At 37.6% G+C, this 23,847-nt stretch overlaps 1 protein-coding gene across 7 annotated transcripts in view; it reads left to right on the top strand.

The window, feature by feature from the left end:
- Utrn (utrophin) overlaps positions 1–23,847 on the top strand; it is a 521,188-nt gene that overhangs the window by 275,621 nt on the left and 221,720 nt on the right. For 6 of the 7 annotated variants that reach the window (XM_074072723.1, XM_074072717.1, XM_074072708.1 and 3 more), the window contains one exon: positions 10,440–10,629. In XM_074072723.1, coding sequence (XP_073928824.1) covers positions 10,440–10,629 — 190 coding nt within the window. Of the gene's footprint in view, positions 1–10,439; positions 10,630–16,775; positions 17,348–23,847 lie in introns of those variants that run through there. The other variant, XM_074072741.1, reaches the window with a different exon arrangement.

Here is a 23,847-nt window from a genome sequence, read left to right as displayed (position 1 = left end):
GCAAAAGGATGAGTGGTGGTATCAGCTACTGAATTGGGAGAAGCTGTGGGAGTTTGGGGAGGAAAAATTTAAAAATTGGAGTTGAGATATGTTAGTTTTCTCATTCATGCATATTAATGTGTCTGTCAACTTGATATCTAAATGTATAGGTCATTGGAAATGTAAACATGGAACTCAAATGTTTTGAACCTCAGATGTGAATGGGGAATTCTGAACATTGACGTTTGGAGATTTAATTTTGGGACTGGATGAGATCACCAGGGAAAGAGCAAAGATATAGAAGAGAAGAGGGGCTTGAATACATTCATAGGGCTTTGGGTGACTGAGCAAAAAAGGAGAGAGCAAAAGGGAAGGAAAAAAGTATTCAAATGAAGGAGATAGACATTCTGGGAATTTTGTTTAGAAGTAGTAGAGGAAGAGAATATTTCCTTTTTCTTTTCTTTTTTTTTTTTTTTGTGGTACTTGGGTTTGAACTCAGGGACTCATAGTTACTAGGAAGGCGCTCTACCACTTGAACCATGCTCACATTCATTTTTGTTGTAGTTTATTTTTCAGATAGGGCCTCACCTGTGCCCAGGCTGACCTCAGACCATGATCCTCCTGCCTCCACCTCCTGGATAGCTAGAATTGTAGGCATGCTATACCATTATACTGTGCACAACCTGTTTTCTGAGATATGATTTTTTTTTTTTTTTTTTTTTTTTGCTCAGGCTGGTCTTGAACAGTGATCAATCTATCTCAATCTCCCTAGTAGCTAGGATTATAGGTAGGTACCACCACACCTGGAAGAAAGAGAATGTTTCTAAGAGAGAATGGAGAGAGGAATATATTACAAGGAAGAATAAGCCACTGTGTTGAATTAGGCTGAGTAATAAGAAAAGATGACACAGAACCCTGTTCATAGAATTCCATGGGTTGGAGATTTCTGATTTAAATTCATTTAAGAAAGTGATCAGGCTAGAAGCTTGAGACTGAGATGGTGAGGAAGTAGACACCATTTGTGGAAACAACTTTAGAGAAGTTTGCTGATAGGAGGGGCAGAGAAGTTGGGTAGGACCTGGTTAACTTTTCTTTTTAGAAAGGGAGATGGTGAAGCATGTTTGTATGCTTATGGGAATGACCCAGTAGAGGAGAGACTGATGTTTCAAGACAGGAAAAAGGAAGGAGTAAGGGCTAAGAGCATACATGGAATGAAAGAAGCTCTGGAGAACTGTTTGGTAAGAGCTGGGATGCATTTTCTATTGTGACAAGAAAAACCAGGAAGAACATGGGTAAAGATGCATGTGCCTAGGGGCCTTAGTGGTAGGAAGAGGAAAGATGAGGATGAACTTTCTTTATCATCCATGTGGCATGCTCTCTGTGAGGTTGGAAGAGGACTGAGAGAAGCTGGAGGGAGGAGGGTTGAATGTGTATTCAGAATCTTTGTGAGTGGGACAGAGGGTTTCCTCAGGGAACTTCATAGTATTGTTAGCTAGTGATGGGTGCCAAGTTGTGGTCTTTAACAATACATGAAAGGGAGAGAAAGGCTGTTGAAGTGTTCTTTAGCAATGTTTAGTTACTTAGAGGTTATCAAAAAGAATGAGGGTAAAAGAGAGAGAGAGAGGAAGCAAGAGAGAGGGAGGCTGTGGATGGAACTATAGCCAGGACTTCCTCTAGTCCAGAATGAAGAGTGTCTCCTTCTCTGAGTGATGCAGTCCTTCACTAGAGCTGTGGCTTGGCAGGTAGATCTTGAGTTGGGTTTCAGACCCATGAACCTATTGAGGTAGTAGATACCTTTATAGCTATATCCAGTGTCCCTAAACCTGGAGCTTAGTATATGGACCTAATGGATAAATGTCTTGTGCTTCAAAACAGTAGGATTTTGCCCAGAAGATGGAAGAACAGTGGCCCGGAAGTAGTGGTGGGGAGCAGGGAGGACCCTCCTTCTAACCCCTCACACTGGGACGTAGAAAATCTGGGGGACAAATGATTAAAAAAATCCTTAAACATGGGCAGGACAATTGATGACTATAGGGAAACCCATTTTAGTGAAGATGAGGTGGCAGGGCTTGGGGTGGGGTGAATGACTACAGGAACTAGGGAATTGGCTGATCATAAAGTAGGAGCTTTGGGATATGATGAAAGAAGGGTTTTGGTTTGGACTGGGGCAGATGGGGAAGTTATAGAGTAGCATTGGTGTTATAGTTCGATATTGAAATGTTGGTTGGCTAATGAAGACCAAATGTCAGTAGTCATCTTGCTAAGAAAAACAGAAAGAAAAAAAACATGTGGCAAGCTACTTCCTCTTACAGAAGCAGAGCCCTGTGATCTTGCATATTTGTTTGGTGGCAATAGCAGTCCCAAGGAGACCCATCTGCTCCCTGGTTACACAAGGCAGGGGGTGGGTATCGTGGGGGTAGGTGCAGGCTCCTGTCTTCAGCCTCCCACTTGTGTCGCATTAGCAGCTTAGGACAGAGTTCTTTAAGTCCCACCCATTGAATTTTTTAAGTGTCTTGGTGATGCTTCAATCACTATGGCACCAAAAGACTATTGATCATGTCTGCAATGACTCGTTCTTCACTTAGAATGCATTCCCCATAGCATGCTTTAATATGTTTTGCAAATAAATGTTATTTTATTTACAAAAGAACAAATTAGCTTGTGAGAGTATCTGTTGAAGAGCTTAAGGACTATTTTCATTCTGTGTTTTCTACCTGCCACTCAGACTACTGATGCTACTATTTTTTGCTGTAAGAGGGACAAATATATTTAAATCTCATATCATTATAAAGGTCACCTTGAAAGTATACTAAAATTTTGTGACATGTAACTATGGGCTTCCTAAGAAGTTCTTTTCCGTTAAAGTCTTAAGAGCATTTACTTGTTTTCAGGTACTCTTTTGACCAATTATAAACATGTGTACACTTGATTAAATAATACATCTTATAGCTTAAAATATCAAATACTACTTAACATCTTTAAAATGAGATTTTAAAAAGCCTGTTATGTGAATGACCATATTTTATGTTACAAAATGGCTACTGGCTATTTTATGGCCTATCATATCCAATTTTATTGTAGATTTCTCTTTGAAAGTTAAGATTTTACATTAAAATATTCCTAGTTCCCTTTCATATAAACTTTTAGAAATCTGTTACCTGCGGATGTCCTTAAATCTTTTATGGGAAGCTATTTATATTTTCAGTCTGTACCATTTCTTACACTAGAGAATTCTTGTTATTTCTTCTGTTTGAAGTAAGAATGATTTCAAGTAAAGTCACCCTTATAAACTCTAACTGTTGTATCTTACGGGTTTTCAGCCTGTCCCTATTCATTGTGATTTATAGATTTTAAAAAAGATTTATAAAAAAATCTTCTCTGCCTTGTCTTCTGGTTACAAATTTCCTAAACTTAAAAACTCATTTCCTGTAATAGTGCTCATTCCCCTGTGTTACTTCATTACATTTCTCAGGAGTCCCTCTAGCTCTTTTCTGATCTTTCTTGAGATATAGCAACCAGAATTGCCAACTGTAAAATCTGTGTTGAGATCATAGACTAATATGAGTTCAGTGCTGGATGTGATCTTAGAAACCCTCTACTCCCAACCCCTTCACTGTGTGCACACTGCCCATCTGTTCCTGTTAGTCACATTTCATGTACAGCACTGACTTAATGATGTTGAACTTGAAGCTGGGGATGGGGGTGACAGTGGAAGAACTCTTCTTAGTAGGTTTTACAGTCTCTCAGATGGATTATGTAGCTTTAAAAAGACGTCTGAAGATTTCAAAATGGGTCTTTTACTGATTTAGTCCACGCTCCTTATTTTAAGGAGGAAAAAAAATAATAAATTGGAGATCTGGAGTGATTTATCCTAGGCCATATAGCTAGTAAATGACAGAGGTGGTAGAATTAGGTCATTTTCTGCTGATAGCAGTGTACAAGTAACATTAAAAGTAATTTATTAGCTTGTGTAATAAAGTGTGCACACATATTCCCAAGTCTCTAATTTTAATGGGTTTTTTTTTGCCTTATAATACTATGATAAATTATGTGGAATTCCTTGAAAATGAATAAAAGTTTCTTGTAATACCAAGTATACTGTAGCTTTGGATCTAATTTTTTTTAAAAAAAGGCAAAATGAACTAGAGGGTAGAGGGAACTAACAGAATTGAACCATATTCTATTAGAAATTTCATATAAATTGTATTAATTTTAAAAATTAGAATACAAATTAACATATATACTCTAATTATAATTTTGTTTGCAGTGCTGGTGGTTGAACGCAGGGACTCATATGCTAGGCAAGTGCTCTTCCACTGAACTGTACGGCCAATTCCTGATTATTAATTTAAACTGTATATTCATTATAACAGTATGAAGATTATTTGGACTACTATACATAGAGTTTAGATTTTAGTATGTTCATTAATTTTAGTAGTTGGGTAAGTTGATGGTGAATAATTTCACACCAGATGTAAATGTATTAAAAAAATTCTAGGTCTGTGATCCTAGATACTGAGGTGACAGAGATCAGGAGGATTACAGTTGGAGGCTAGCCCAGGAAAAAATTTCTCAAGACCGCATTTCTCAAGACGCATGTGCTCTTTGGCACATGCCTGTCATCCCAACTACGTGGGGGATCCCAGCTATAAAGAGGAGGATCCACGGTCCAGATCCTCGAAGCTAGACCCTTTTTCAAAAATAATCAATACAAAAAAGGGCTGTCAGTGTGACTTAAGAGGTAGAGCACATGCCTAGCAAGTGTGAGGCACGGAGTACCATCAAAAAAAATCCTCTAGGACATTTATAATTAAATTTCATATTTCCATGCTATAAGCAAAATCAATTTCCCTGTATTTCACCAAATTCATATGCAAGGTTACCGTATCTTGATATTCTTATGTGGATATACCTCATTTTCTCCCCAAAATATTGCTGCAAAGGAAGTGTTTATTCAGCAGATTCTTGTTGAGTTGCTACTCTATGAACCACAGGTCCAGTCACACTGATGTTTCAGAAGCTCCCAAGAGATAAGGAAATAATCACCTCCAGTCATTGTCACATCATTAGGTGTCAGAGTAATGGCACCAGCAAGGAGAGAGTTACCCTGGATCATCTGGGTTGGCTGGATCTCATCTCATGAACCCCTAAAAGTGGAGGATGAGGCAGAAGAGTGGGTCACAGAGCTGCAATGTGAGGACTTCAACTTCTGTTGCTGGCTTTGAAGGTAGAGCACGTGGCGACGAGCCCAGTACTTTTGGTGGCCCCTAGAAGCTGAAAAAGCAAGGAAACAGATTCACTCCCAGAGCCCCCAGGAAAGAGTACAGCCCTCCCGACAGTGTGATTTTTGTCTGGTGGAGGCTTGTGCCAGATTCTAATCTACAGAAATGGTTCTGAGCCACCGAGTTTGATTTCAGTCCCAATGAAACACTTAACAGCCATGATAAGGGAGTCACGGGACATTTGGGAGAGGACCATGGGTCTGGTCCTCCAGTTTCTGGAGGGTCAGTGAAAGTTAATCAGGTAGGAGAGAAAATTAGTGGAGTCTGCATGTATGTAAATGGAAAAATGAGACCTGTTGAAACTGTTCCAGGAATGGTGAGTGAGGGGAATGAAGGAGAATGGTGGAGGGGGTGAATTCAATTATTTCACATATTGTAAGAATCTTTGTATATGCCACAGTGTACCGCCACCCAGCACAACAATAAAAAGCAAAAAAATTAGTGGAGGCTGGTGGCAGGAAGAGGAAAGAGGAAGGATATTTAGGGTTAAAAGTACTAAAATGCAAAGCTCTGGATGCGACAGAGACAGTGGCCTCCCAGAAGATTAGTAATTGATTTGTTTTTGTAGATAAGCAGTGCACGAGGCTTAGAGTGATGAGATGCTGTTTTGGAGAGTCAGGTCATGGACAACTGTGTGTGCCAAACACAGGGATGATGACAATGAGCCTTGAGGGGACAAGGCAGATTTCTCCAGCTTCCCTGGTAGCTTGTGGTGGAGCCCTGTCTGCCTTGATCCAAAACTAACATTCTTTTGCTTGTATATCCTACAAAGCAGCCATATCTTCTAAAACAACTAAAAATTTTTCTCTGGTAGTTTCCTGCAAAGCATATAGTTTTAAAATACTATTTTCTCCTCCACTGGTCATCAGTTGACAATTTGACAGTAAGTGTCTTAGTTTCTGGATTCAGAACATTCCACTGGTCCCCCACTGTGGCTGGCATTTGTCTGTCCATTGGGGCACCATCCAAGGCTAAGTGCTCCTGACCCTTTTAGCTCACTTTTCCTCTGAAGGATGACTTCAGATTTTCTACCTTCCCCATTACTGTGGTGCTTTAGGCTTATCGGGTATAGAAATGTCTCGTGTGTGGGAATTCCTTGCTTTACCCTTATGGTGCTTAGATATTTGCCCCCTTTTTTCCTAGGCTGGGCATTCTTAAGGATTTAATAGAGTTAATCTGTACTAATCTATTTTTATATTTGTTGTTGCTACATAACCTATTGTGTACTTATAGCTATCCTTAAGTAATAAAGGATTTTGATTATGGAAACTGAATATGTCTGACTTTACTAAATTTTCTAATTACTGTTGAATGTCCTTAAAATAAAAATCGCCTGTTCATGGTGAGTTAATTGCATGTGTGCACTCTTTTAACTGTTTGCTTTCTGCTACCTTTTTGGCTCAGTCTTTTTTTGTTGTTGTTGTTATTCTTAATGTTGTTTCCTGTTGATACTTTAAAAGTTGAAAATATGGGCATGGTTTGGAGAGGATAAAACTCTACCAACCACCCAAGTTGTGGTGGGTGACTCCTAAGTTTTAAAAATTAAAGAAATATATACATGTGATTACAAAAAAAAATCAAAGACTGCTAAAAGGTTTGTGACAAAATACAGTAGTTTTCTGTCTACTCATGGCAGTCTACCTTCCTAGCGACAAGTGTACTCTGTTAGCTACTCTTTTATGTCACTTACACATTTGCAGATTGCAAATAAAATGAGCATGGCAGTGTTTCTCTATTCATTAATAATGGGTATTGTCTACCACCACCCTATTTTGATGAATATATAGGGAATTGCTGTCCTGTGCGGTTGCTCTCTTCCCTTTACCTTTAAAGTTCTAGGTAAGCATTTAATGTCGACCTTATTATTTGTGTTCAGACCTTATTAATAGCCACACACTGAAATGTACTATAATTTTGTTTCCTCTCTGTTTTATCTGAAATTAATAGTTGCCTTGTTTAGTATTCCTAGTTTTCTTTGGTCCTATTGCTAATTCTTCTTACGTTTTCCAATGGCTTGATGGCATAATTTTCCACAGAGTCAATCATGTTATGCGATCTATCTCTTCTAAAATTCTTATTTTGGAGGCATCTCTTCAAGGCTTGCTGCATAGACATCATAGTGACAGTTGCTTTTGTTTTTCCCAAGTGTGGAATATCCATTTCTTGGATTCATGGTTTGGTTTTGTTTGTTTTCCTTTTGGGGGGGCATGCATAAAATCCTTATTTTGCTTGAGTGTATCCTTTGTACATTTTATCCAGTTAGAACAAGAATACAGAGTAGTCAGAATGGCGATGACAGCTGTCATCTGTTCTATTTTGAATCCACAGTCTCTCTTTTGTGACCTCCTTCGCCCAGTAGCATAAGAGCTCCTTGGCTGCTTCTGGTGCTGTTCTCATGTTTCTCATGTCTTCCTCCTTCTCGATTTGCAAACAGTTTTGTGGAGGAGAGTTCCAGGAACTTCTTAAAAAATGGTGCATGGGAGTAAATCTTAGAGACATGCTGTGAATATTACTATCATTATTTCGTAAATATTTATTATAATACTGTAATAAGGGCTGGGGAATGTGGAGATATGAAAAAACATGTTTTTCTGTAGTGAGTCTGTAGAATAGAGGTACAGACAAAAAGCCGGTATGGTATTGTCAAAGTTAAATTTAGGTGTGAAATAAGATCAGAATCCAAGAGGTTTTCTAGAATTTATGTGATGAGTTTCTGTATGAGGGAGAGTACCAACCTTTAATCAACTCAGAGTAAAGAAACCTAATCGGGAATGAATATTCTTAAAGAAGAGGTCTTTAAACCTTAGAAGACAGGTAAGATTTTGTTAAGTGAAGATTGTAGGAAGGACATTTTAATGTGGATATAAACTTTTTACATGGAGATAGTTCCAAGAAATATGCTGCAGAGCAGGAAGCATGCTGGAGAGTATAATAAGTGCATCATTGTGATTCACTGCCAACCATTTTTCAACATGGCTCTACCATTGCACATCTTACCCATAACAAATTAGAGTTGCAGTTACTTGACGTTCTCACCAGCACTTGGGGCCGTCATTTTCTTAAAGCCACTGGAATCTGTGTGATAACTCTGTGCTTTGGATGGACCTTCTCTAATAGTTAATGATCCTAGGCCTCTTTTATCTTTTCATGTGCTTATTACTGTCCATATATCTTCTGAAGTGATTTATCTGTTTAAATCTTTGACTCATTTCTTTGAAGAATGTGTTTATTGATATGTGAAAAAGATGCTTGTTCATTGTAAATTTAAAAATACAGAAAATTACAAGTAGGAAAGTAAGCTAATTTAATTCTCAGAACCCAGAAATAGCTACATTAATATTAAATTAACAATCCAGACATTTCCCCATCTTTGTATATTTACCGACAGAAGGACAGGTAGATAGGTTGATAATGAATGGATGGATGAGTAGACAGAAAGAAAAAATATGAATGTGTTCATATTAGATATGCTGCGTTTTTATTGTGTTATAATTCATAGACTATGAAACTCACCTTTTTGAAGCGTACCACACAGTGTTTTTTAAGTATGTTCACCATGTTGTACAGCCATCACCACTCTTCACATTTTTTTTGTTTTGTTTTTGTACTTTTGAGACAGGATCTTGCTATGTAACCTGAGTTGGCCTCAAACTCATTAGCTTCCTGCTCCAGCCTCCCCAGTGATGAGATTACAGGTGTTCATCACCAAGCCATGCTCTTCATCATCTTTTATTTTTATTTTTTATTATTATACTGGGGATACATTTTGATATTTACAAAAATTCTTACAACATACCTTAGTTAAATTCATCCCCTCCATCCTTCTCCTTTATCTTCCCTCTCCCCACTCTTAGAATAGTTTCAATGGGTCTCATTTTTCCATTCTCATACATGAGTACATATTTCTGCCATATTCACACTCCTACACCCTCTCCCCATATCCTCCCCCTCCTACTGATGCCAACCCCCAGCCAGGTCTTCATCACTCTTTCTTTCAGAGAAGTTATCACCTGAAAACGAGACCCCATACCCAATAACAGAGTCCATTGCCCACTACCCACTATCCTAGTCAACAGGCACTCTGATTTTCCTCTTTATGGATTTTCCTGTTTGGGAAATTTCATATAATTGGAATTCCACAGTACGTGCCTTCCTTCACTTAGCATGTTTTCAAGATACATTAGCGTTATGGCATGGGTCAACATTCCATTTCTTTTTATGACTGAATAATACTCCATGTATTGGTATAAAATATCTATCAATTCTTCCTTCAACTGATGAGCATTTAAGCTGAATGGACTGTTTGACTATTATAAATAATACTGCTATAAACATCCATTTATAGCCAGTTTTACTGTGGACACGTTTTCGGTTCTCTTAGGTTTAAATACCTAGGAGTGAAAATGTTGGTTCCCATTTTAAAAATTGAGTTGTTTTCTTATTATTGTGTTCTGACATATATGAAGTTTTAAATGTTGAATTTATATGTGTGTGTTTAATTCAAGCCACTCTTTGAGTTCAAATTTTGATGGAGACTTAGGGAAGGTTTGTAAAACCTTGGTTGTCTACTGTCTTCCAGTTATTATTAAATCAATTTGTATTGAGTAGAAGAATTACTCACAGATATGTAAGTTAGGTCCTTAAAGTTATTAATATCTTTGCAGTGCTGGGGTTTGGATGTAGGGCCCTGAAAATGGTTGGCAACTGCTCTACCTCTCAGCTACACATGCCAGTCACTCAATTATTTATTGTTTTAAATCTTAACTATTTCTTGAGATTTTGCTCCTTGCTAGAGTCCATTTGGTTACTGGTTTTACGAATATTTATTGATGCTACCTTTTGAGTGTCAGCTATTATATTAAGGTATTGATATAAATAGATGTGGGAGCTGCTTCATGTGCAAATATGGGATGTACAATGTAGTCGTGATTATTTTGTGATGTGGAAGTGATTTTGCTATTGTTTATATGTCTCCCTCTCACATTTCATGATTCACAGGACTCCTTTGTTGAGAATCATTCTAGACACACAATGTAAATCAATCTCCCAGTTATGTTCACTGACTTTATTAAATAAAAGTTCTTTTGAGGCTGTTAACTTTTTCTTTAGGTTGCACACAGTGTGCAGTGCCACCCTGTAAAGTAACAGAGCTGTGCCTCTCATGTTGTTTTCTTCCAGCATTGCTGACAGACAGAGCGCTCTGGAGGCTGAGCTGAAGATAGTGCAGACCTCTCGTAGAGACCTGGAGAACTTCCTCAAGTGGCTTCAAGAAGCAGAAACCACAGCCAATGTGCTCGCTGATGCCTCTCAGCGGGAGGATGCACTTCAGGATAGCACCTTGGCCCAGGAGCTCAAGCAGCAGATGCAGGTAAGGGCATGGGAAGCCACACCTGCAGGCGGTGTCAGCTGTGCTCTTTGGCTCCACCTACAAAGTTATTACTGTTAAAAAGTGAGGTTGTCACCTCATTCAGTTCTGAAACCCATGTTCTCCTGTGAATAATTGGTTTCTGGAAATAAGAGCTACAAAATACTTTTCCTTAGTATTAGAGAGGAAAAAACTCACCTTGTTTTATGGAAGTAATAATTGTTTATTTAGAGTTAGGAGGCACCATGCTATTCTGTTTTCTGTCATTTTAAGCTCTATTAGAGTTAGCTTCATTGAATCCTAAATTATAAGGGCATTTTCCCTTAATGTGAAGTTGTTTTTTTCCCCATTTATTATAAATACTTAATATAATATATAGAGCTACAAAAGCTCTATGGCTTAGCTTACAACCAAGCCTATTAGACTTGAAGGTATTACTTTTATGTCTTTAGCTTGATAACTTTGATTGTATATGCAGTCTGAGGTTCAAATTTTTCGTCTGCAAGAAATGTGCTAATATTGAATCTTTCCTTTAAACAAATTTATGAGAACTCTTATGAAGCATGTCTGGATCTCCTAGTACTGCCGGTTCTGTGTCCTTAAACTTTGCATTTTTTCTGCATGGATTGACCAATAGGGCAATCATTTGGGTCTTCTTCCTTCGAACTTAGCTCAAAACCTATTTCACTGAGTAAGTCTTCAGGTCTACCACCACTTTGTAACTGGGTATTTTCTAGGCCATGCCCTTTTCACATCAGCTTGACAATTAATATTGCTGATATCCTAGTGACCATATGTCCCATTTTCATTTGATGTATGTTACTACCTACCCTGGTTGATCACCTGGATCGTCAAGGACAGAGGTGATGTTATGCAGGTTGGTGCCACTATGGTGCACCGTGTGCAAATCGTGAGTGAGCACTGACTGCTACGTGGCCCTGACTGCTGCAGTTGACACTCAATATTGATGACCTTTGTGAAGCCATTCGTAGGAACCCTTTTCCCTTCAAACATCCCAGAGACTATTTTGTATCATGTCAACAAGTATGTAGAGCTGGGAGAAGGGTCTAGAGGCTTTTTTTTTTTCATTCATATGTACATACAATGTTTGGGTCATTTCTCCCCCCTTCCCCCTGCTCCCTCCATTAATCACCCCACCTCCTCCCTCCCCCCCCATCCCCTCGCTACCTGGCAGAAACTATTCTGCCCTTATTTCTAATTTTATTGTAGAGAGAGTATAAGCAATAATAGGAAGGAACAAGGGTTTTTGCTGGTTGAGATAAGGATAGCTATACAGGGCATTGACTCACATTGATTTCCTGTGCATGTGTGTTACCTTCTAAGTTAATTCTTTTTGATCTAACCTTTTCTCTAGTTCCTGGTCCCCTTCTCCTATTGGCCTCTGTCACTTTAAAGTATCTGCTTTAGTTTCTCTGCATTGAGGGCAACAAATACTATCTAGTTTTTTTTGGTGTCTTACCTATCCCTCATACCTCCCTAGTGTGCTCTTGCTTTATCATGTGATCAAAGTCCAATCCCCTTGTTGTGTTTGCCCTTGATCTAATGTCCACATATGAGGGAGAACATATGATTTTTGGTCTTTTGGGCCAGGCTAACCTCACTCAGTTCCATCCATTTACCTGCGAATGATAACATTTCATTCTTCTTCATGGCTGAGTAAAATTCCATTGTGTATAGATACCACATTTTCTTAATCCATTCGTCAGTAGTGGGGCATCTTGGCTGTTTCCATAACTTGGCTATTGTGAATAGTGCTGCAATAAACATGGGTGTGCAGGTGTAGAGGCTTTTTTTTTTTTTGAACTACTCTTATTGCAATTCTAATAATTTCCATTAAAAATGTTAAATTTCTTTTTTAAAGAGCCATTTCAGAATAGGCTTACGCATAGCTTATTTCTGTGTCTGAAGACTCTTAATGTGTTTTACTGTTGTAATCTTAAGATTAATGAATATTTCTGTTTACTTACATTGCTTCTTTTGTGCATTATACTTGTGACTTGTGACCAGGTGAGGATCAAAGTTAAACGATTTCTTTTGTCTCACCCTCTAGAGTCTCTTAAGGTCACCATCAATATTAATTGATACAATATTTTATGATCATCTGAATTTTAGGGGGTTCCAGAGGGTAGATGGTAGAATATATTAGTTTTTATCACTTAAACTTATCGATATTTAATTTAGGTAATGGTGTTAATTTCAACAGATATCTAGACTGTTCACTTGAGTGGGTAACAGTTTATAGACAATGAACAAAGGAGGCTTGAAATAAACCTTGTAATGAGGACCAGCAAAACACAGGCCTGTGGGGGAATTTAATGATGTTTTCTGATACATTTTATCTTAGGATTTATTCTTACCATAACCCAAACTCCTCTCAATATTTAATGCATATTCAAACTGTGGGGAAAAAGAAATTTAAATAGAAATATTAAGAATTTTTAAACTAAAAATAACTAAGCCCCGAATTATCTTATAGCAAACAGCAAGAAGAAAAAAAGGCTGCTGGTGAAAATACTAAAATATATTTTGCTTCTTAAAAAAATAAGTAAAATATATATTTTGCTTCTCAAAAATAATTTAATGTTGCTTAAATAGTCTCTTTGGGTTCACATAAAATATTAGAGAGGGCATTTGCTAAGCGCCTACTCATATTTCTTTGTTTATCTGAAGATAAATGTGTGTATTTGTTTATGTTTGGATGTTTCATGTTACAGTAATTTGCATGTTTTTTCACTCCCTTTTTCCCTTGTTAAATGCTCTGAATTTTAAAGCTTTCTTTTCATCTTACTGAAAGAATTGCATGGCTTTCTTTTCAGCACCTTATTGGTAGCTGAATGATTGTTAGAGACAGTACCTGTGGCTGAGTATTTCTGAGACAAGGGAGTTTTAATATTCCTGAAGGCTTATTTATTAATGATTCTCATTTGTGTGAGTGATTTAAGTGGAAACTTGTTGAGAAATGGAAAGGTGTGTGCTGAAGAAAATGAATGTACAAAATCACTTGAAATCATAAATTTTTTTTTTGTGGTGTGCTTGTGGTATTGTGGAGTTAGCCATATATATGCACTATGTTAGATGGAATAAGGACCTTGCAAACTTGTGCCCCATGCACAGGGGCATGCACAGAAGTACTGAGATGACACATTCTGTGTTTATTTATATTTGCTTCATGTCTTATGACAACCAGGTGTAAGGTCAGGGGACTATTTCAATAAGATGGAATTTATTCTTATGTTCAGTTTAAAATAGATCTTGGGTAGATTTTGATGAAAGGTAGTTTGGAAGACAATGGAAGATGAGGATTTATTTCTGGGAGTGTGCAATGCTATATGCTATTTCTGTTAAGCATGGGTGATCATTTGGATTTGTGTATTTATGTTTCGTTGTCCCCCCAGAAAGCTGGTAGGTTTTACTTCTTATCAGAGTCCCTTTGCTAAGAGAAAAGCCAGTCCTTTGGAGACTTGTAGGAGAGAGATGCTTCCTGAGAGCTGAACAGTGTAGCACATAGAAGGCCTTGTGAAGTCAGCTAAGTATTTTATAGTTTAACCTGCTGGCAATGGCTAGAAGTCATAAAGGATATTAAATGAGAGAGCAATGCATTGTGATTTCTGCTTTATAGAAATCTAGCTGATGGCATGATGAGAAATGAATCTGCAGTAGGCAAGAAATGACTGCAGGGAGGTCTGTTAGGGTGCTTTTGTAGTCATGCAGTCCAGAGGTGATAGTGACCAGAAATGAGGCGCTGGCAGTGTGAGTGGGCCTGATGGCTTGTTGGGAGGGACAAAAGTAAGGACAATGAAGATGGCGGGCAGTTTCAGAGTCTAGGCTGTTGAGGCAGGGGTGCAGGTTAGCGAAAGGTGTGAGGGGACAGCTAATTCCGTTTTGACTGTATTGAGTAACATCCGGTGGAGGGGCCTGGTGTGTAGTTGTGGTTGGGTGTCTGTGTTCACATGAGAGGACTGGGAAAAACATGAAGAAGTGTATTTATTTACCATCTTTGAGTGAAAGCTCATTATCAACTTGCCCATTGGTTAATTAGTTCTATGCATTCATCTTAATTTTCATGGTCACATTCTAGGAAACTGGTATTAATTATATTTTTAAGTTTAGTCTTTACATTTCACCAGTTAATTAAGATGCTTGTATTCTTTCCTGGATAAAATTCTGAGGTCCTGAGGCCTTTCTTGAGTGGTATAATTGGTGGCCGGTTTTGTTTTGTAACAATTTGTGTTTCAGGATTATTGTATTTTCATTTCCAAGGTTTGCTTTTAGCCTTATTTTTATCCTCAGATTCCAGAGATGCAGACTTTGTACATTGTTTCAGATTCTCCTTTGTACCCAGCCTGTGCCCAGCACCAGGTTTGGGGGGTAAAATACTTGTCGCCTGGAAACTCCACTTGCTGGTTCTGGAATAGGAATTATACCATCTGAGCATTCATAATCCAGAATATGAAATCCACATGCCCCAAAATGTAAAATTTTTTGAATGTTGACATGAGGCCATAAGTGGAAATTTCCACACCATGACACTTTATTCCATGCACAAAATTATTAAAAATATTACAAAAATTACCCTCAGGCTATGTGTATAGCTGTGTATGAAACATAAATGAATTTTGTGTTTAGACCTGGGTGTCATTCCCAGGATATCTTTTTTTTTTTTTCATTTTTCTTTTATTATTCATATGTGCATACAAGGCTTGGTTCATTTCTCCCCCCTGCCCCCACCCCCACCCCCAGGATATCTTATTATGGATATGCAAAAAGTTTGATAGTCTGTTCCAATATCCAAAAAATCTGAAATCTGAAGCACTTCTGGTCCTAAGCATTTCAGATAAGAGATACTCAAATTGTAACTCCATATAATTATAGCAACTTTATTGGCAATAGTTCACACACTGTTCAGTTCATTTCCATATTATGTTCAGTTGTTTTTTGCATGGTCAGAGAGTTGTCAACCGTCACCATTGCCAACTTGGGTCATTTCCATATCTTAACCCTCTGCCTTGAGCTATCATCCCGTTTCCAAATGCCAGTCCCTCCACCCACAGCAATCACTAACCTGTTTCTATCTATTTGCCTAAGAACTTAGCATTTTAAATTATGATAATGAATATGTGCTCTGCTTTTGGCTTTGGTGGATGTGTTGACTCTGTTGGGCTCACCATAGGGAGGCAGTACAGGTTCTCATTCGAGAACTGCAGGGAAAAACACAGAAGCAGGAGCCCACAAAACCTTCTTGATGTACCCACCTCTGAAAGACCCAATATAGGATATGAAATCATGCTCCCAGGAAGGACTGAGGTTACAGGTGAAGTAAATGAAGGCAAAGCAATTCTTGAAAAGCCTGCATGTCTTTTAGAGAATTTTGACGTCAGAGAGAGGGGAACTGCAGTATTCACCAGGTTATTAGTTTGAATAGCATCCTGATTGTGAAAAGCATGTGGACTCTATTTCTGGCTCTGCTCTTTGACCCAGTCGGTGAATCTTCCTGGCTCATCCTGCTCATCTCCTAATGCCACCTTTACTCTAGTTGATACTGTAATGGTATTCAAGCTGCAGTCGAAAATGCACCTCAAATATGTATACACATGCATAAAACCCCAAAATTCTGTGCTGGCTCTTTATACGAGATAATTATAGCCTTGCATTTTCTATTCATAAAATTTAAGCAGCTTTATAGCAAATAAAATGAGATCATGAAGATGCTGTTTAAGGGGAGATGGGGAATTTGGAATGTTCTGTAGTCATTTCTAGACTTTTCTTTTTATTAACTTTGCTGTTTAATTGGATGAGTTCTAGCCTATTCGATTTCTGATGGGGGCTTTGCTGCTGGGCAGGCACGTGGGAGCCCCCTGGATGGCTCTGCATTTAGGGTATTTTAGGTAAAGCCACATGCCTCTACAAATATCATTTGTTTTGTTTTGTTTAGGTGATTTGGGGCTGAAGGTGATGGATTAGCACTTAATGTATGTATGGGTTGTGGTCACTAGAGTCAGGTTCCCTCCTGCTCTTTGGAAGATTTCTGACAGCATCTGTTATTCTTTCATTCCAGACACACAGCCAGGGCTGCCTGTAGTGGGGCAGAGCACACAGCCCTCTTTAGAGTGCCAGGGTAATTGCCACTCTGGCTCCTCCTGTAAAGCAGCCACCAGGCACGCACCATGGTGGCGGCAGCGGTATGTTGGATCTCTGTTCCCAGGGGATGCCTGCTTTGCATCTGCAGCTTTCATGTTTCACTTAACATCCTCTGTGGCTACTGAGCACACTCCTCCCCGGCAGTCGTGCCTGGCTGCCCGACAACTTGCTTCATCTCTGGCCACGCTGAGCTGAGCAAGTCCCGGCAGTGAGCATCTGCTGGGGGCCGTCTGGGTGGCGTTTGTCTGTGTTTTTTTTTTTCTTCTCAATTGAGAAGTTGAAGGAATAGCAGCCTCCTTTTCTCTAGATCCTAAACCCTTGTATCTTTCAAATGCATTTCTGGAAAGGAGCATGCTCAGAGAACTGGCAAATCATTGTCCAGTGACCGGGAGGAAATGATTGAGGCTCTTCATTTATAATGCAAATTCTGAGGTGTCTTCAGAAGTGTGGTAAACTTAAAATGATGGCTGTGGTGAGAACGTCTCTGCAGAAAGTTGTGGTTTTGTTGCATCGTTTACAAAGGATGGCAGTGTCTTCTCCTCGGTACCAGAAGCTCTGTAAGGTAACTGATGAGCTGGGGTGGCTGACAATTTTACTATTTCTTGGGCTCTGAAAAACTAATTTTTAAACTGGTTCTTAGCAAGGAAAGAAAAGATCCCTTTTCCTAGTAACTGATTGTAAAAGCTGTTAAAGTGAATTGCTTAATTAAATGTTGTTTAAGAATCTGAAACCAGGGCTGTTTCAGGACATCGTTTATTTTGCAATCGACACAACCCTATCTTGTGAGGCAGGCTAGCTAACTGTTAGAGAAAATATGGCACGACTACATTCATTATGACCTGTTACCTCTGTGCTACTTGCCACCGTCTTGACGTTGACTAGTACATTTAACTAGTAAGTTAATATTATGCAAATTTCAGGAAAGTAAAAAGAAGAGTTGAAAATAATTTTTCAGTACATTGCTTAAAAATGTTCATCTTTTTTATAGCTAATTATCTTTTTAATTAAGAAAATTAAAGCAACATTTAAAAAGCAGGTGTAGCCCCATCCTAAAGCATTCCCTCTGTTCTTGGAATCGCCATATATTGTAATTAAACTTGAGGATCTCAGTTTCATTTGGACAGGTGGACGAATTAGAGTTTGGAGGTAACTTGGTTGACAGTTAGACATTGCTAATACCACGTCAGACATCCTGAACATAACCACTGAGCTAGCAGTTGTTATATTTTTTTATCATAATTTTATATTGTTCAAATAACACTCATACTGTCTCATTACTTTTGTCAAAAATGAGGTGATTTGATATAAAAGGAGGGGATTACAACAGAAATATTAAAGTGAGTTTTATACCTCCGCAGTAACATATTCTTGTCATATTTTTAGTGCCATTCTCTAGAATGTATCTTGTTGCTGTGTTAGCTGGCCAAACTCAAACTCATTTGTGTCTGGAAGACTGCCCCTAAGACAATATTGTTTTTCTGATGGTGTACAATAAGACATGCCTAAGCATTTTGACTGTGCTTATTAGGCAGTGGGTTAGGGGGGTGCAATATTTTATTGACTTGATCATATCATATTGTTATTTTTTATAGTTTAGCCAATTCACTGTATTTCTGCCTGGAAACATACTTTGTTTGAAAAGTTTTAGGAGATAGGACATTCTTTGTAGAGATACTTAGAAATCTTCTCATTTGTATAAGAGGTTAATTAAAATTTAGTATAACTTATTAATTTAGTTGTAAAAGTTTTGAAACTGTTTGAGTGCAATGTACCTTCATTAACTTTGAAGAATAAATGTATTCTAGCAAAACATGTTTTTCATGGAAAATCAGTTTTGATAATACAGAAGAAAAATCCTCTCACTAATGTATGTTACTTTATTTTTTCAGCTATCTATGTGAATAAGTAAAACATTTGTTTTTCCTAGCCGGGTCATTTTTCTCATCTATTTTTGTGAGTACTTTCACAAAGCAGAGATTATTTTAAGTTCTTATGACTGGTGTTAAACCAGTTCCAGGTACAAAACAGAAGTCAAACACTGGAGAAAGCTGATTATGAGTTTTATAATTAGACTCCAAACAAGTGCAAGTTAAGTTACTGAAGTCAGGGGAAGTTAACTGTCATCAGAAGTCTTCTTTGGGCAGACTTCTTGATGTTTCTAATTTCCTAAAAATGCCATTAAAATTTAAATGTTTAGAATAAACGCTACCTTTTACTTTTAGGAAATTTGAATTTGTCTTATTTGTATCGGAAATGTGGTCTTCTATATATTCTTTTCATATATGCAAAAATTAATAACCATCCAGATAATGCAGTGGGAAATAAATAATTCCAGTACTTTCCAGCAGGTGTCACTGTAAGGCAGTGATCTAGGTGCTAGTGGCTAAGTAACTGCCAATTCAGATTAGGAAATGGCACAATTGCCATGACATAAATGAGCTAGTAACAGGTACATTTTATTTGCCTGACTATATTTTGAAAACTGATGTTAGTTTATATTAATTGATAAGATATAAATAAGTTTTAATTGCAGAATTAAATATTGACATCTCAAATACTGACTTAAGTATTTATTCCAACTGAATATACTTAGTTTTATTTTAATTATCAGTAGTTCCATGTATAGTACTTGTCAGTTTAAGTAGGGTTTGGTATTTATTTATCTTAAGATACTGTAAATTTCCTTCTCTTTTAAGTGTGAAGTCTATCATGACTTTATCTTTCCCTATTCCTCCTACGTTCTCTAAATTTAATTTTTTGCGAAGGAAATGCTATAAATTTCAGTATTTTGCCACAAAAACATAGAGGCAGTCTGTTGTAGATACATTCACTGACTGAGATGAGTGAGAAAAAATACTGCATAATCTAAGGGAAACTTGGCTATTTTAAATGCGTGTTGGCATTTCAGAATCCAGTGTTTGTTAATATTTGTGTCCTCTTTCATTCTTATCATCTTTGTTTTTACATAACTTATGGAATTTCAGTCACTTCTCTTTTCACCTCAGTGGCACCTCCTCTTTCTTTGTTTATTTTCATATTTCTTTTGACTGTTGGAAAATAATTTCAAGTGTTACACAATTGGAAATTTGTGCAAAAAAATACTCTCATTTAGTGATTTTTCCTGTCTATTTCAAAGAGGGAGAGGTAAAGGAATAATAAGAGACACAAGAGGTGCTAAGGAAATTCACAGCTCTCTGCATTTCTCCTTCTACCTATCTACACATTCACTTGTATTTTTCACCTTTAAAAATACTTCTTCCTACCCATAAAATTTGGGCAAGAAATGGAAACATAAGTGCTGCTTATGTGGAGCTATAATTAGCAGCATTGAAATTGCTCTGATGACCTAAAATCACCCTACACTGGGTTCTAATTTTTCTGGATTTAGGTTCAATTGCTTAGTTCATTTGAAATATTAATGACTCTAAAAAATAATTTTCTTCCTATAGAACACAGTAAGAGCAAAGCTGAATGCAAATGATTTAAAGAAAAACAATACTGATTTTAATTTGTTTTTATTATATGATTATTTGAGGGTGTTTTATGTCATTAAATATTTGGATTAAAAGCTGATTGAGTTTTTGTTGAATCAGAAAGGAATTTTATAAACCCTCCTTTTTTTTCTTAGTGCCAATTTTCACAAAAAAATTTAGTAATTGGGGACATGGTAAAAGCAGATCTTACAAAGTAGATTGGGATATGAGTCATTAAATAAAAATGGAAAAAATGGTATTATCAAATTGAGTTCTTCATGGCTTAAGCATTTAAAACTTTTGATTTAAGTAATGCAACTTTTGTTTGCATATGTATGTAAATTACTTTAGCTTAAATAATTTTATCAGCAAAAATATTTTAAACATAGCTATGTGTAGACATACGTTCATTTAAAAGTATACACTTATGCCCTGGTAAACTCGTATATTAAATTTTAGTAGAGAAGAACTTGCTTTCTGTTGCTTCTTGCATCCCAGCTTGGTTGTCCTTTGCTTTCTGTGTGGTATGATCACAGTATATTGCTGGCTAGTGGTCCACGAATATGATGAAACTGTGACTCTTCCTAGCTTGGCCTTTTGGGGACTCAGTCTTTCAGGGTGGTGGTGATCTTGAACTCATCCCTGGAAAATCTCATGTCCTGTGCAAACAGAAGAGATGCTGCTGAGTACTCTGAAAAATAGACACTAGAAGATTTCTTCTAGAAAATTAGGGTTGAGCAGTGATATGTACAAAAGACTGTGTATGTACATTCATGTATTTTAACGTGTGGACCACATAGAACTATGAGGATGCTCGTAGCACCAGTTACCAGTGTAGGACTCCGAAGACACATCAGTCTCTCATTAGACTCTGAGATAAGCAAGTTCACATACCTTTTGTTACTTGTATGTGTAGTTTAAGGTTCTTTTAAGGTTGGGTATGTATTTTTTTTTTGCAAAACATGCCAGATGCAATGGTGCACTTTTGAGTAGTTGAATTTTACAGTTTTTATTATCAATGCATTCACCTACCTAATTTTTAGGTGGAGAATGCTGCTGTTCTTAGGCAATTAAATCCTGCAGTATTTCAGAGCAATAGAGCTTTGCTTCGCCTTGGCCTGAATGTTGAGATGCACATGCTTTAAGGCCAACTCTCAACTGATTCCCTCAGTTTCTCTAAACGAACAAACCATACCCATGTTGTTTGAACCATAGGGAAGGTCAGAATTATGATAAGTCGTCTCACTTGATCACATGAAGAATTGTCCCTTCTTGGTTTCCTGAGAAATTGTTGGTTTGGTTAGTTTAGAACATTTCTGAAGGGTGAGATTTAGTGGAGAAAAATGGCATGTGTGAAAGGATTCATCCAGGTCTTTCCATGTATGTGCTTACTGTGTGTTTCATAAGAGCTGCAGGAAAGCCCAGACAGAGTTTTTCCTCCATTTTCTCTAGTTTTCTGCACTCTCTGGTCAGGTCAATGATACAAATAAAGTGAAGTGGGGTCAAGTAAGAATCTCTCCCTCCCTATCACTATCAGATATTTTTCTTGCGGCTTCTGAAAAACAGCAGCCCTATTTTAGATGACTCCCTAACCAAAGCGCCCCAAGTCAATTTGTAGATCAAGATTTGTTTTTAAGAAGTTACCTAATTAACATTTTGTTTACCAGAAAACTCATACTAGACTTTTAGCTAAAAGCAATATAATTAGAACTGATGTAATGGTTTGCCATTTAATTTAAAAAAAAATTAATGCCACTGTACAAGAGTGCTTATTAACAGCCCAAAATATCTAAGTCTAGAAGAATGAGAGCAGTACAAATCAGGAATAAACAGAGGCTCTTCTGAGAGAGAAGTAGCATAATATTATGGATGGGGATAACCCAGGGGTCAAGTTCATTAGGTTTCAAATGGGAATTTCCAAGCTGAATGTATACTGGATTTTCAATGTACAGACGCACCATTCCCTCTTACTCTTGACTGAGCACTACCAGTTTCTCTGAGTATAGCTGGTAGTTTATTTTTAGCTGTCAAAATTAAGCAATTAGCAGAGCTCCTACCACAGAGATGGAAGAATATAGAAAATTTCATGCCATTGTAGATTTCCCAGTTTCATAAAGTTTGTTCATTTCCGGATGAGGTAAATGAATCCAAATGATCGAAATTGGAAATGGGGTGAAGTGCGTGCTTCCGAGGGTTACCATTCATTTTTCTTCTACTCTGTTCAATTCTGTGGAATTCTAAAGGATTAATTTATAACAAAGCTCACTTATAAAAGGCTGGTGAGAAAGTATGGCATCATAAACCTTGGACGAAATCTTGGGAAAACATCAAATGAAGACAGTGTTAAACTGTTTTCACAATAGGCAACTATTTTGCTTTTGTATTAAGAGAATGGAGAGAAAAATGGTCTACGACAGCAAACAATAACTAAGCTGCCTGGTGGGAAAATATCTGAGAAGACATTGATAAAAATTGCTTCCCCTCGTCTCCTTAGCCCCCAGTGCTGGGGTTTAAATTCAGGGCGTCATGCTCGCTAGGCAGGTGCTCTACCACTTGAGCCACACCCACAGCCCTTTTTGCTTTAGTTATTTTTCAGGTAGGGTCTTGCATTTTTTGCTGTAGCTGGCCTGGACCTCAATCTTCTTACTTGCCATCCCTGTATAGTTGGGATAAAATGTGTGCACCACTTGGCCAGGGTTAGTGGTTGAGATGGGGTCTTCCTAACTTTTTCCCCAGGATGGTCTTGAACAACAATCCTTCTGATTGCCACTTTCCAAATAGCTGATATTATAGGTGTGAGCCATTGCACCTGGCCAAGATTTTCTTTATGTTTATAGTTTTAGAGCTTGTAGTTTGTTCTCATATTTTGGATGATTAATAGACTATTAATTAATATGCATATTGTTCACCCTTAAAGAGAGGGGAAAGAAATTGTCATTGTCTGCAGTTACCACCTCAGTAGGTGAAGGAAGACGCTCATCTAGTATGTGGTAAGACGTATTAAACATGCCTTTTCTGGTACCAGACCTACATTTAATTGAAGATGGTTTTAGGAATTTTACTGGGCTACCTTGAGCTGTGAAACAGAAGAGGGTGTCCCTTTAAAGCATGAGCTGTGGAATTCTAATTCGTGAGGACATATTGGAAATCACCGGATTCAACCATCTCATTGTGCAGACAAGGAAACAGATCATCTATAATGGGTATTTCATTGCTGACAGTTTTGGGGCTGGCTAGATGACTTGTTTTCTTCTAGAAGCTTAAGCACAATGAAATATGTTCTGTTCAAAACTATTTTGATGTCAAGTTCTGGCTATATAATTTTAAGAGAACAAAGACTTTGTTCTAGTTTAAACTTGTACATTGGATGCTTTTTTAAATGGATTCATTTTGCAACTTTGTACAAAGGATGGATCGGTTCATTTTAATGCAAATTAATAAAGTTGGTTCTAGTTTTTGATTCATAATTTAGTTTGGTTTGAGTCTCAGCACCACAAATATTGAATTCTATGTTCACTGAATCCAATTCCCCATACCCAAATGAAGTTTCGTATCATCATATTTAAAAGGAAAGAATAGCTCCTTAAAA

Source organism: Castor canadensis, chromosome 1 (assembly GCF_047511655.1).
Source record: "Castor canadensis chromosome 1, mCasCan1.hap1v2, whole genome shotgun sequence".
Classification (NCBI taxonomy): Eukaryota; Metazoa; Chordata; class Mammalia; order Rodentia; family Castoridae; genus Castor; species Castor canadensis.
Note: the sequence above shows the minus strand (reverse complement) of the source record. Positions and strands in the feature narration are given on the sequence as shown.